Below are 15,337 nucleotides of genomic sequence, written 5' to 3' on the forward strand. Positions count from 1 at the left end.
TGTCTACTACTATTATTCTATCCCATTCATTGATGTGGTTAATTATTAGTTTAAAAAAAAAAAAGAAAAAAAATACTTAATTAGAATAAGTTATAGTAGTGACTACTACATTAAGATGTGAATATATATTAAGAAAAAATTATATTTAAGATTTTAATATGTATTATATTAAATAATCTAGTTAAATATGTCAAATTATCTATCAATTTTCAATTATTATTTTTATATAAAAACTTCTAATACTATGTTATGAAATAACTTATGCCAAAAACTTAAGCCAATAGAAAAAGACAATATAAATAATTATATCTCTAACCATTCCTAACATTTAATTTTCCTAGTTCACACACACATAATTGAACCCTAACCTGTCCCGTAAGTAGTAAATGGTTGAACCCTAACCTGTCCCGTTCCTACCTGTTCTTATAATTATTATATTAAAATCTAATAAATAAAATTAAAATTTAAAATTTATAACATCATCACATACATGACATAAATTAAAATAAAATTTTAAATATAATACAATATTATCAATTATTTTACTAATTATTTATATATATTATACATATTATACATTAAAATTATATTTTATATATATACTGGAACAAATAAGAACGAATAATATCTAAATCTGACCCATTTCTATCTCATTAAAAATCCGCCCCAAATAGATAAAAATAAAATGAATATCCACAAATTCAAATTGTGTTGCCATTCCTACATGAACATGAGGCATGGACACAATAACTCCTGTGGCATGCATATGATAATTTTATAATCTTACTTCACATGATATTCAACTGCTGTAATTAAGTTAGTCAATGCCGACAGCCATAACAAATATCTTTTAAAAAAAATAAATTATAACTTAAATTTTTTTTTTCTAGTAATTTTACTTTACTATTAAAATTTTGAAAAAATAAAAAATATATTTTTTATTAAAAAAATCTTTTTTAACAATTTAATGACATTTAAACAAACTTTAATACTAAGACTAAACGTTCTTTTAATCTCCATATTATTGTTATTATTATTAAAATCTTTTCAATCACCCTTAGATACGGTCTATACTATAATGAATCCATTGTAGAAACTAGAAATATAACAAATTCCTGAGACATATACTTTCCACGTGCTTCCATTGTTATTCATCTAATAGCTCAATGATTATTATTGCAACTCTCACCACTGACCACATATTTTTCAGGCTCATAATATTCACAAAGGAATAAGGAAAATGAATTAACATGGCTATTATTATACCTAGCTTATGCCCCAAAAATATGAAATATAGTAGTACTATATGAAAACTGAAAAGATTTAATCAGATCCATAACAAGAAATTATATGTTGCACTTTTTGTCATATACTACTTTAACTGTAGAACAGACACTAGACAACTCAACAATAAGGATTTTCTATGCATTCGTGTGTGGCTATTAAGAAAGTAATTAAGCACATTATTATTCTTTAGCAATTGAAATATCTTGTGAGTTGTGGCCAAATCATTTAAAGGGAGGGACCCTACTCCTCTAAGTGAGGATTCAAGTTGAACAAATCATGTCAAATTAAAACCTTTCTGGTACACACAACAAGCCTTAAAAGGAGAAATCTAGAAGGCTCATCATTGAACTTTAGAGCACACAAACAAATCTGTCACCACATTATGACAAATATATATGTATGAAATTGCTCAATCAATATCAATATATTTGATATATGGTATGGACAAGTGCAACAAACACCATGTCCACATGAACTTGACCAAACTAAACACTAACTTGGTGAAAATATGGTGTTTGATTGTAAAAAGACAATCACACATTATTGGACTCATGCAGACCAAATAATTAGAACACTTTTTTGTTTGAGTTGCTGTTTTTTATTTCTAGTAATTTGTGAAAAAAAAAAGAAGGTTAAAAACATTAAATATATGTTTAGCATGCCACCAAAAGTGCAGGATACAATCACAAAATAGTAAAATTTTAAAATCAGAATCTGATATAGACAACATTTCATTAATTGGAGCAACATAGAAAAACTGACTCAACTAGATGATAACTAAATTTTACTCAACTAATTCAACAATGGAAGTATCCTCAACACACTACAATATTCACTTTTATTATCTATCATCCAACCAAACAGATAGCTAGGGGCATTTATTGTAATCTTGAGCAAAATCATAAACATTTCATGGATTTGAGAAGACAATGATGTAAAAAATGATACAAGAAAAATCATATCAATGTACATGTACATGTAAATTAGCCATTTCAAACACATGCTGAAAGTGTTTTGGCAATTTTCCCTTCAAAACTTACTGTTCTGCCATTCTCTGCTTTGCAACTCTTTTCAAACTAGCATATTATGTAATCATGTATATAAAAACCAACACTTCTAACTAACTGGTCGGCGATACAGTCATGTTCATTAGGACTTCATCGGTGTCCGGCAGATTTCTGACCTCATTGAGAATCCTGGTAAGTTCTTTTGTCAGTTCACTTCGAGCATAGTCAGATCGTTCCTTTGTAATCGAGGATTCTGAAAATAAAGTTTCGGCTAGGGACTGGTACTCTTGAAACCACTCCCCATCAGTAATTTGATTGTTGTGATCATCATCAATCAGTAAAGTACATTCCCGTCTCCATCTGCTTAAATAGTATTTGTCAGGCAGCTGAAAGTAATTCTTTAAGATGAACACACGAAGAGCATGTCTGCATAATATCCCAGAGGATTCAAATTCCTTGCAAGAGCAGTGAATTTGTTCGTCTTCGGCCAACCATATTACAAGCCGTTCTCCATCCATACTTTTGAAATGCCGCACAATATACGATCCATTGGCCATCTCAGATGCAGCATATTGCATGGCCAGCAATAACTCTTGCTGCAAAGCATTAAAAGCAAAAGGCGTGAGGATACTCCGTGCATGCTCTTCAACAGGTATGCAAGTTTTCAGATGCATATAGTGAGTCTCCTGATGCGCTTGATGTTGGATGTTCGCAGAAATGCCAATCTGCAACAATTTGAAACAGTGAATAATTATATCACTGGTATAGTAAACAATGCTAGTGCGAGCGTAGGAGGCAAATTACTTCTTACTAGTATACATACCTGCTCGAAAAAGCTACGCAAACATGTTTGTGCGGCGAAGATCCCTTTCAGAAAAGCATCTATTGATTTTGAGTAAGCTATTGTAGACATTCGAGCTAGAAAGTAACCTCTCACATAGGATTGTGCCCAGGATGCTCGAACAGAATACAGTAAACCAATGTGTTTATCTGAACCAAATCCAAACACAGAAATCATGTCTCTCCACTGTAGTTCAAACTCCTCGGTATTCTCAATTTGAATTAATGCATCAAACATGGATTTAAATTCTGCATAGCGTGGCCCAACATGAAGAGAAAACCAACTTGGTACCTTGTATAGAATATTCCATGGTGGAATGACATGTTTAGTTCCTGGATATTCGCTTCTAATGGCATCTTTAAGCCCGGGGTCAAGATCAGTTAGAATTGTTTGTGGACATCTTCCGTTCATGAATCGGACAAAAGTCTGTATCGAGGGATAATCATCATAAGAGGATAATTATAAAGGCAGAAGTAAAATCTTAGAGAGTATGCTAGTAGTAAACCTGCAATGCCCATGAGAAGGACTGAGGAGTTTCATCCTGCAACAAAACAGAACCGAAAAAGATGGTTCTGCCACAGCTATCAATACCAAACCACACTCCAAAGAGCAATCCATAAGTGATTGATCGATATGTCGTGTCGAAATAAACTACATCCCCAAACATAGCATTTGCATTAACAGAGTCACCATATGACCAAGCTACATTTTCAACTTTATCATTCTCATCCACTGTAAAATCATAAACAAAGTCAACATCAACTTCTTTCATGGCTTTGCATGCCTCAAGAAGTTCTGATAGATCGTTTTCTCTCTTCTCACTGAGCAATGCCTCGTTCTCTTGAACAACCTTCTTACGGTTTTGAACAAAGTTCCTCACATCCCTCTCCAAATAGGGCAATTGCCCACCTTGAATCCCCTTTTCCAGCTCTAACATCTTCACTATCCGATGTATCGGAAACCCTGCTTTAGAAAGCAATAGTATGCGCTCTTGATCGGCCTCGTGAATCTTTCGATAAGCCGGAAGAAGGCGCACTTGGTCATCTTCCAATAGCTCATGATTGTGGATATTGCTGAATTGCACAACAAACCACTGGGAAACACCTTCAACCACCTCCTTAGACAGATACATTTTCGCATCGCATCCACACCTAACCGATTTCCTATCTCTATGGTGTTCTCCATTGGGCTTCCTCTTCACCGGGGCGAATCCAGAACGGTAACAAACAAAGTCACGCTTGTAAATCCCCAACTGGGGGCTAACCCTAGACCTTTCCTTCCTAACAGAAAACCCATTCTTTCTAGCAAAATTGCCATAATACTCAAAAGCTTCATCATCACTCTTAAATACCATTCCAACATATGGGGTGATCATGGCACCGGATGAAGCTTTTTCTGCCTTTACCAATTCTTCTGCTCTAGAACCTTCATCAGAATCACCCTCATATGTAATGTAACACTTCCAATCCCCACAAGGGCATTGTTGCCTCCTAATCCATAAGTTTTTTGAAGGTATGGAAGTCATTGTCCAGCTTCAAATTTGAGTGTCGAAATCACTTAAAGTTACACACTTTTAAGCGACCCAGAACCATGTAAGCATTTACAAGCATAAGCAAACACCTAGAAAGAAAAAGACAGACAGAATTGAAAAAGAAAAAGTGGGCAACCTAATTATTTTTAAGAAAAAGAGAGACTTTTTTAATACCACGAAATTTTCAAAGCAAAAGATTGAAAATTGCGGAAATGAGTGAATTTTTTGAGCTACAAAGTTTGAGGGAAGTAGGTATGAGTTGAAGAATCGTACCAGAGATAAAGTAGCAGAGAGTACTTAAACCCCTTCCTTGTTTCTCTAATTCTGATTTGTCTCTTGATCCTCCTGTTGTTTCTGTTCTTTATTACAGGTTCCGAGAATTCCCTCAAAATTGAAGAAAGAAACCATTTTTGGGTGGGAAAGGGGATTTTTTTTTTTTGGGGGGGTGGCAATTTTCGCTTTTTGCTCAACTAAATTGAAATCCACTTTGGATATTGGGCTAGGGTTTTTATGGGCCAATTGAAAAACCAAAAGGATCCAGTCCAAAAAAAAAGAAAACAAGAGGAGAGGTTGTTCTTGTTTGGTTAATTTCATTAATTTGACAGAATTTTGCACAATTATGGAAGTCAATTTCTGAGTTGAAATACTAGATGCAACTTTCTGAGGTTCCTATTCTTGATTTGTGCCTAATTGATGTTATGCCCTTTCTTTTTAATGACACTCTTGCTATTGTTCAACTGGGCCTAAAAAGGTGCTGTAGAATAAAGTGCATTCATATGTGAATTTTGCAAAAGGAAAAAAAAGAAGTTTGCTTTTCATTTTTTGGAAAGGCTGGATTAAAGTGATTGTGATCCCATGATTGTACTAGAAAATGTATGAAAAGTTTTACCATTATATGTTTTCTTATTCAGTATTCCCCCAACAATAATGCACATTCTCACTTCTGATATTGTGAACTAATGTTGTTGAATATGGATAGTGTTGTTCTTATTACCTATTGCCAAAGGAGAAATGGTACAAGGCTTTTGGACAATACATACATGGTGACAAAAGGAGCAGACTCATGCAGAGATTCTCTCTTTTTCTTCATCTTCACCTTTGTATCTTTCTCTCTTTATGTATATGCATTCATGTCTTAATTGGGCATGACTCATGCAGAGATTCTCTTGGACCTATATCCTAACACTGCCAAATACATACATGATTTTAGCAGCAGCCAGCAACCACTCTCTTGGAAGTAGCTATGCATTTTTTTTTTCTTCACTGCAATTGTTTCAACATGATTCTGATCCATCTCAAATAAGTGTCTATCTTTGACTTTTCATTTAGATTAAAAAATAATTGAATTGTGTTAGATTAGAATTATAAAAGTTACTAATTAAGTTACAAGATTACTTTCCATAACAAATCTTTGGAAAGAGAGGGAATATTATCAGTCATGGGGACTAGAGCCACTCAAGTCTCAATCAATGAAGCTCATGTTTTGCATTGTTTGATACTTTGATCTGAATATATATTGAGTGGCACAGTTAGACACAGAAGAAGAACACTGGCAAAAATGGGCCTTCCAACAAAATTGTCACTCTCATAGTAATCAGAGCAAATTAAAGTGATGCATTTAAATTCACAAGACACACATAAAAAGGGATCTGACATCTGAGAGACACAAACAAAATTCTCATTTCTATGTTTTTACTTCTTCACTCAGTACTAAAAATTGATTAAAAATGTTCAAATAGACTCAGACTCTATCTTTCATTCATCTATACTGTATTATATGTGGTGGAGTAAAAGGAATTCCAGTATGAAACGAAGAAAAAAAAAAAGATAACAACTTCATAAATAGTATATATGGAAAGTGCTTTAAACCAAGAATTGCACCTCATCAATGGACTATGGAGGCAATGGGGATTGAGAATAAAGTTATATGTAAACATAACAACACAATATAACGTAGGAAGGGTTTCAAGTGTACTGGTAACACCGATATTCCAGTTGTTTTAACCGTTGATCTAAACTATAAAAAATATATATAATATATATTAATTGAAATCAACGGTTAAAATAACTGGAATACTGGTGTTCCCGACACACTTTAAATTTTTCCTATAACATATAGACATAGTATTAATACCTATGATGAATACGGACACGGGACACGACACGACATACATGCAGACACACGAATATTAGATTCTTATAAGACACGCGTGTAAGACGAATGTCGTATCCGAAATGTATTCAATACGCAGACATGACAACCCAGCAAAGTATCCATGTTTTATAGATTAGGAAAAACTACTAAAAGTACCCATAAAGTTTACGAACGCTGACAAAAGTACCCATAAACTAAGGAAATTAACGATATACCTATGGAAGATGGATTTTGTATGACAAAAGTATCCAAATCCTAATTTTTTGTTGATTTTTTAATAAAATTTCCAAACTACCCCCACTCTCAACCTCAACTCACTTTTCCAACCTTCCATAACCCAACCTGCACCTTTAAAATCTTTGTTATGGAGTTCAAAATTACTTCTATAATAGACCAGGCCGAAATCAATGGTAGTGGTGGTAGAGGACTTCGACCGGTTCTTGGCAGATAAATTTAGTATGGTGAGCTCTTTTTCATTTTTTTTACCACATCCCTTCACACAAAGAAAGCCCCCAAATTAAGAAAAAAAAAAAAGGAAAAAACAACTGAAACGACTAAAAACTGCTTCTTTATAATTCTTTCTCTGATTCTTCATCGGTATTGATTGATTCTTTTGTTAATCTCGGCGCTGCAATTCTATGTTGCACCATAAAGGTTTATTTTGTCTGTTGTAGGAGTAGTTTGGATTCTATGGCAATGATTTTAAAGGTGCATGTTGAGTTATGGAAGATTGAAAAAGTGAGTTAAGGTTGAGGGTGAGATAATTTAAAAATTTTATTAAAAAATCAACAAAAAATTAGTGTTCGGATATTTTTGTCATACAAAACTCATTTTCCATAGATACATCGTTAATTTTCTTAGTTTATGGGTACTTTTGTCAGCATTCGTAAATGTCATGGTTACTTTTGGTAGTTTTTTCTATAGATTAATACTAATCAATCTGTGTTTATTTGCAATATGGTTAAAGAAGTTAATGTCTATGGAAGGGAAGTGGTGCAAAGGCACATGAATGTTCCTCGTTTTACTTGCATTTGCAATGTATTTTTTATATAATATATCACCCACATTTATAAAGTTCTAAGGAAAATTGCAAAATGCATGAACTTGTCATAGACATTCATCTATCAAGGATTATATTATTATATCAGAATATTTAGAGAGTCTTATTTTGAAAAGTGAACAAATGCAGAAAAATTTCTGTGTGCAAGTGTAGGACCAATTAACAGGATATAGTGGTATCTTAAATTCTTTTTAAATAAATTCAGAAATTAAAGGCGGTGTTTTCAACACTTAGCTTGATAAGGTAGATGCTTTAGGAAAAAATAAAATAAAATCACTTTATTACTCCTAAAGATGACCTCAGAACTAAAACAATGATATCATGTCTCTAAAGTCTAAAGCCACAAGTTGTAATTCTCTAATTAATTATAACTGACCATTCTATATGGTCCCCAATAAAACTCATACTTATCTTAAAAGTATTAGTTATAGACTTATAGTTATCCTTAGGCCTTAGCCCTTTACAATTTACAATATTATGTTCCTATATATGTTCTTATATATTAAAATATAGAATTAATAGTCATATTAGTTTTGAAAGATAAGACATTTTTTAAATTTATATTTAAAAGACTTTTTGAATTAAATTGGTCATTTAAAGATCGTGAATAAATCATATTTGTCCTCCAGTCACTTCATTAACAATTTTTTTCAAAAATTGATGTTGTAAAATATTAATTGATAACATATATAATACCTGATATGTCTAATTGGATATACTAAATATGTTTATGAAAATTTATTAATTTAATCATTTTTTCAATTACAAAAATTCTATTCCAAATATGACCTAGTGACTAAATTGATAGATTTTTATAAACATATTTAATTAACGTCTAATTAAACATGTTATGTGTCATGTATACTATCACTTAATATTTTACATCATTAATCATTGATGAAAATTGTGAGTGGAGTATCTAAAGGACATATATGATTAATTTGAAATCTTTAAAGAACTAATTTAATTAAAAAAATCTTTTAAGAACGAATTTAAAGAATGTCTTATCTTTCAAGAACTAATTTGACTATTAAGTATTAACCTTTAAAATATATTAAAATTATAATATATGTTCCTATTACTTTGTAATTTATAATATTATGAATCGTTTCGTAGATTTATTTTTATATAAAATTGATAATAAATAATTTGATAATTTAATATATTTAATTAAATTATTATTATTATTTAATAATTTTTAATTATAAATTTTATATAAAAATAATTATATAATATATATATATATATATATATATATATATATTTTTTTTTTTACTTTTGCTGCAAAATCCTTGCATTCATGGAAGAATATACATTCATGTAACACTCCATGAATGTATATTAAGTAACAAATGCAATGAAAACATATATAAGAAGGTGAAGACAAAGTAAAAGAGGAGGTGGAACAGAACAGTTTTTTACACTTGCTTATTTTCTTTGATATTTCTGTGACAATTATTATACAAATTAGATTGATACAATTTCCTTTTGGAGCATCAACCAGGTCACCAGAAATCAAGCATGAAAATTAAAGGGTTTCTAAACTAATTAAGCCTCATGAAATTACATAAACACCCCGTCATCATTAACATGTTTTAGAAGCTGTGAGAATCCTCACTATGATGTTGATCCTACACCTGCTACATAATCCAAGAGTCCCTCACCAGCTTTCTCACCATGAAGATCATGATGGTGAGATAATTCATCAGTTGAGAACTTTGAAACCCCTCCAAAGGCTATTATTGCAACCAAGAAGACTGTTGTGGAAGCAAACAATGGCCAGAAATATGCCAATATTGTAACAAATCTTGGTGCTGCATACAACATCAAAGACAATAAAACTGAAATTGCTATCACTGTGCTTATATGGTATCTATACCTTAGAAGCCTTTCTGATACATCCATGGATTAGTATTACAACAAGCACCTTGATTAACTCTAGAGAAATAAGAGAGAAGAATAATAAGGGAAAAAGGGAGAATAAATAAAGATGTGTATAGTGTAACAACATTGGAGTTGGCAAAGTATTATATATGTGTGAAGAGATTCTTTATGCTCTCAATGATGTTTCAAATGTTACTTGCCCCATATGCCAATTATTTTTAACATACTGGAGGAGTTTAATTTTAATGCACTGATTGTATAAAACGTTTTACACAGTGATATAATTATATTTATTTTTTGGATGATTATTTATGAAATTAATATAAAAAGTAATTATTTTTATTGATGTGATGATACGTAATTCGATGTACGTATAAAATTATCTTTTATTGATAGTATATTAAAATTAAATTTATAAAAAAGTATATGAATTTTTTCCCAAACTGCCCTCACATGAAAAATGGATCAACTTCACTTAGAATAAAAAAAATTGTTAAAAAAAGCAATCAAAATTTTTAGAATTGTAGAAGTCACCATTTTGTTAATAAAATTTGAGATTAAAAAATGTATAAACAAAAGATAATACGTATATATAACTAAATTATGTGAAATATTTAATTATATTTACAATACTTAAAATTAATTGGTTAAAAAAATATTACGTATATACTAAATATCAGTTATTATATATTTATATATAAATATATATGATGTTGTATATATTTTTTAATATATATTTTATATTTTAACATATTTTTTATATTAATAGTTAATTTATTAGTTGATTTTTACTATACATGTAATATAATTATTAATTAAATAACGAATTGTCTATTTTATATTTTTCGTCTGTTTGTTCTGTCCTTGTAATTTTTTTTTAGAAAAAAGATTGGCATTAAAACATCTCTTTCCAAAATTATGATTAACGATCTCAGCATTAGGTATAACTCCCAAACGAGACAAGAAAGATGATGAAAACTATTTGCATTAAGAAGTGAATAATGACTCCAAATTAAATATTCTTATCATATCATGGACGGCCAGGACGGGGGAAGGGATAATAAACTTTTGAATAATTGCTTTATGGACCAAATTTGAAGGGCATATTAGTAAATGAACAACCTTGATGGAATGTTTTGGTATTGATTCTTGATTGGTCGGTTTGCGGTGATGCCCTTTATTTTAATTGGAGATTTTAATTTGAGATAACGAAGATTAGTCCACAAGGACAAGCAACTCTACTTATTCTTGTTAATGGTGATTGGAATCAAGAACTCAAAAATTAATCAATGAACATTTTGAGAGTCATTTTGGGTTTTGGCAAAGCTTTGTTATTCCTTTGGATCTAAGGTTTCTTCTTTAGTCTTTGGTGCCATCACTCTCCACCACCCACGTGTGAGGACAGGCCTTTAAATCATTATTATTTTGTAAGAAATAGAAATCTTTATACAAAGATTTTGTTTCTCATTTAGAAAAAGCTAAGGTTGAAGACATATTATTAAGCTTAGTGTGTCACCAAAAAAAAATATTAAGCTTAGTGTAAATTTAATGATAGTATAATAAAATTGTGAATGTTAGGGTAATGTAATATTATTTAATAATTTAAATTTTAAGATGAATAATTTTATGCCATAATATTAGAATTTTTATATTTTTGTTTGATAATTTTTTATTTTAATTTTATGATGGTTATTATTCTTTTTAATAATTATTTTTATTCATCTTACCACTTAAAATGATATTTTTCTATTTTATTTATATACTTAAATTTAATTGTTTATACAAAGTAATTTCTCTTTTACTATTTTTTGTCCCCTCAAATAGGCAAAACTTGAATTTGAGATAACATACTCAAGTAGTCCAAACTTTTTTCTCACATACTAATAGATGTTAACTTTTAAATAAGACTTTTTAATGAATCTTCCACACTCACAAACAAATTAAAAAAAAAAAACTATATGTGGCCATTTATATTCAAAAGAGATGAATGTCTAAATTTGAGGTATGGGGTAACCTTCAATCTCATGAGTGGCTGATAAAGATGTAGATGATGAAATTTGTGACCAATTTGAGGTGAGAAGTGGTCTTCAATCTTATGTAAAAAAGACATGGCAAAAGAGACAAAAGTGAAAAGTCAATCAACATTCAACTTCAGATGAACATAAACACTTTTATTTATTTATTTATTTATTTGTTGCCTACAGTATCCTTCAGCCCGACAAATCAATGACACAGATCTAAGCTTCATTTAAAAGTCTATCGCTGGACAATGGGTTGTTGCATGTACAAGGCGAAATTCGAACTCCTGACACTTGTTTAAGTAGACGAATGAACTTATCACTTAATTAAGCAAGTTAGTTTAATTATTTTATATTTGGATAACCAACCCAAAAGGATCAAAGCCCACCAAAGAGTTAGTTTGCTTTGGTTCTAAGGATACCCTTTTTGAGTCCATTCAAGAAAACTTGGATTTCATATCATTGCATCACATTGTGGATATTGAACCAAAGAGCACTATACCATAGTGAATACTTCATGAAGTTAGAATGGGCTCAATTTAGAAAAGCAATTAAATCCTTGACCCATAAAATAAAATCAGCATAGCATGGAGCCCAATTTCTAATGAAAACTCAATTTCTAATGAAAACTGTCATGTGGAATATTTGACTAGTAGTAGTACCAACATACTTGGATTGTGGATTATAAAATAATTGTATAATAATTATTATTATTATTATTATTATTATTATTATTATTATTATTATTATCATTACCTTGTCTTATGACTTTTGTTCTAATTTTTTTTACTTCTCAAAAAAAATGTTACGACTAGAAGACAATTGAGAAAATAATTCTTCATTTATTTATTTTAAATTACATACTTATACATTACAATTGATGGACAAAGATAAAAACATCCCTTTCTACAACTACCATTTTGGGTAGAGGCTTCCGTTATTTTATTAACTTGTCTTTAGTCAGGATGAGTGGTTATTTTTTAAAAAATTGTCTTTAGTCATCGAGTTTCATTTTTTATTTGCTGAAATATATTTATTTAGAAGTCGCTGCACGTTTAGATTTTAGACAAATGCTGAATATTTTAGTTGATGACAAGTATTTTAGTTTAGCTTTTAAGTTTGAGCACGTAAATATTTATATATTTCATGCTATACATTATTTTTCTATTTTATATATGTGTTCGTCATCTTAGTTCATATTGTTAATCCGATCCTTTTTGTTTTTGGTTGGAGAGATTATTTAATTTTTATTTCCACTAATTTAAACCAACATATATAAAATATGTGCCTTAAAGATAATAACAATCACTCCAACTTATAAAATTAGTTTGATCCCACTATTATATCACATCACTATCAAACTATTGTAAGTAATAATGTAAAATCAAATTAAGAATCATTAACTTCAATTACATAATATAATACTAGTGCTCACATGCTTATTGGATCGTTTTTTATTTTTTATATAGTTAACAATTTACCAAAAAAAAATTACTTGAAAAATAAAAAATACAAAAGAGATCAAAATTTAAAGTAAATTATCATAATTTTCATTATATACAAGTATAGAACTATACAACTATATACAATGATAAAAAAACTCCTTTTAACTCTGTTTTTTTTTTTAATTGAAATGAATTAGGGTTTAGGGTTTAGGGTTTAGGGTTTAGGGTTTAGTATGTATTTACCAACGCAAGTTAGCACAGATGGATGAGGGTTTGTATCCCTTAACCATCTCTCTCGGATTCGATACTCACTCGAGGATGGAAATGGAGCTTGCTTGCTTGGGAGGGTTGCCCACTTTGCCTCAGTACCCGAGGGATTAGTCATTGGGCTTCCGGCCTGATGGATACCCGTACCCTGGTGCAAACCAAAAAAAAAAAAAAACTTAGTATGTATCTATGTGACTCTTGTCTATTTTAAAGTGAAGAAGATTTGTGGTTGTAGGTAAACCCTTCCATTTGTTGTAACATATATCCAAACATAGAATAAGCAAAACACACACCTTTCTTTGTGTGTAGAAGCCGTTTTTCTTTTTCTTTTCTTTAACCTTTTTTAATTAATATACTTATAAGCAAAGATGACAACTTTTAATATTGATTTTCAAATTTATATATTTGTACTTTGAAGCCACTTTAGTTGGTCTCTTTCAAAGTAGAGTCATGACTCTTAATTAAGTAGTATATATATATCATTGCCTTTTGAGTGGCTTCAAATAAGTAAAAGAAAAAATGATCTAAAAACGTTTTTAGCGCTTAAGCAATACAATAGTCCAAAATGATATATATTATTTTATGAAACAAGATTGATATGACAATTTTTAGATTTCAAATGAAATGAATGAAGCATTAGTTACTATGCCAAAAAGAGTTACAATTTTTTTAAGGCTTTCTTATGTTTTTTCATAGCATTTAAAAAAAAAAAAAAGTTAAATTACACGGTTGGTCTCTACACTTTTAGTAAAATTGTAAATTAGTTCCTACACTTTAAAAGTTTGTAATTAGGTCTCTAAAGAGAATTAAAATTTATAATTTAGTTCCGGCCGTTTAAAAAGTGTTGATTTAACAAAATATTTTCAAAATATGTTGAGAATATTCTGTTAAAATAGAGAATATGTTGAGAATATTCTGTTAAATCAAACATTTTTTGAACAACAGAGGCTAAATTATAAATTTTAATTCTTTTTAGAGATCTAATTACAAACTTTTAAAGTGTAGAGACTAATTTGCAATTTCACTGAAAGTGTAGGGATCAACGGTGTAATTTAACCCAAAAAAAAATAGAGGAGAGTTTTACCATAGGAGTTACAATTTTTTTAAGTATATAACCATGTTGTTTTCAATTAAAACTGTTAAAAATTCAATCATATACTCTAGTTCTATGAAGTCTTTTATCTTCATATTCGAGAACTTCTTTGTATATCTAATAATATTAATGTTAATTGAGATTGAAGCAAAATATGTCAGCTGAAAAAACAATATGACTGTATATTTGTATGAAAAACTATGCAGAAATGTGACCAACCACTAGTGCAGTACTTTTTATTTTATTATTTATTTATTTATTTATTTTATGCTATATGATTGGTAATGAATTCAGGTAGGAAAAATAATTTTGTTCTAGAAGGTATAAGTAGTAACCAACAAATAACATTTGGCATCACTGTAATTATCATTTTTCACTGAATAAAAGCATCCACCTAATCCATTTTCCTAACATGATTATCATATCTGACTTAGTACAATTAATTATAGATATTACAAATTGACTTAAAAGTATGATCTTTATAATATTTATAAGTGTGAGACAAATTTCACCTATTGAACTAGCTTTGATGTTATTTATCTTTTGACTTGAAAACATTTTAAAAGAATTTAATTTTTATATACTAATTGTGTAATGTCATATTATTAAAAATAATTAATTTTTGATTGGATGATCAAATAAATTTTTTTACACTCTAAATGCATCAAAATTAAATGTTTTTTTAAAATAAAAATTAACAAAAAAAAAAAGAAGAAAAAGAAAGTAAGGGTTGCTATCATGGAAGAATT

The 15,337-nt window shown here is 29.8% G+C and overlaps 1 protein-coding gene across 1 annotated transcript; it reads right to left on the reverse strand.

The window, feature by feature from the left end:
• Positions 1 to 2,097: 2,097 nt before the first annotated feature.
• On the reverse strand, positions 2,098 to 5,354 carry LOC112741324 (putative protein FAR1-RELATED SEQUENCE 10). Its single transcript, XM_025790259.3, has 4 exons — positions 4,940 to 5,354; positions 3,641 to 4,755; positions 3,118 to 3,561; positions 2,098 to 3,019 (listed from the first exon to the last, which is right to left on the reverse strand). The coding sequence occupies exons 2-4, from the start codon at positions 4,658 to 4,660 to the stop codon at positions 2,408 to 2,410; spliced, it is 2,076 nt and encodes a 691-aa protein (XP_025646044.1). The 5' UTR covers positions 4,661 to 4,755; positions 4,940 to 5,354; the 3' UTR covers positions 2,098 to 2,407.
• Positions 5,355 to 15,337: the final 9,983 nt, after the last annotated feature.

Source organism: Arachis hypogaea, chromosome 14 (assembly GCF_003086295.3).
Source record: "Arachis hypogaea cultivar Tifrunner chromosome 14, arahy.Tifrunner.gnm2.J5K5, whole genome shotgun sequence".
In the NCBI taxonomy this organism is placed as follows: Eukaryota; Viridiplantae; Streptophyta; class Magnoliopsida; order Fabales; family Fabaceae; genus Arachis; species Arachis hypogaea.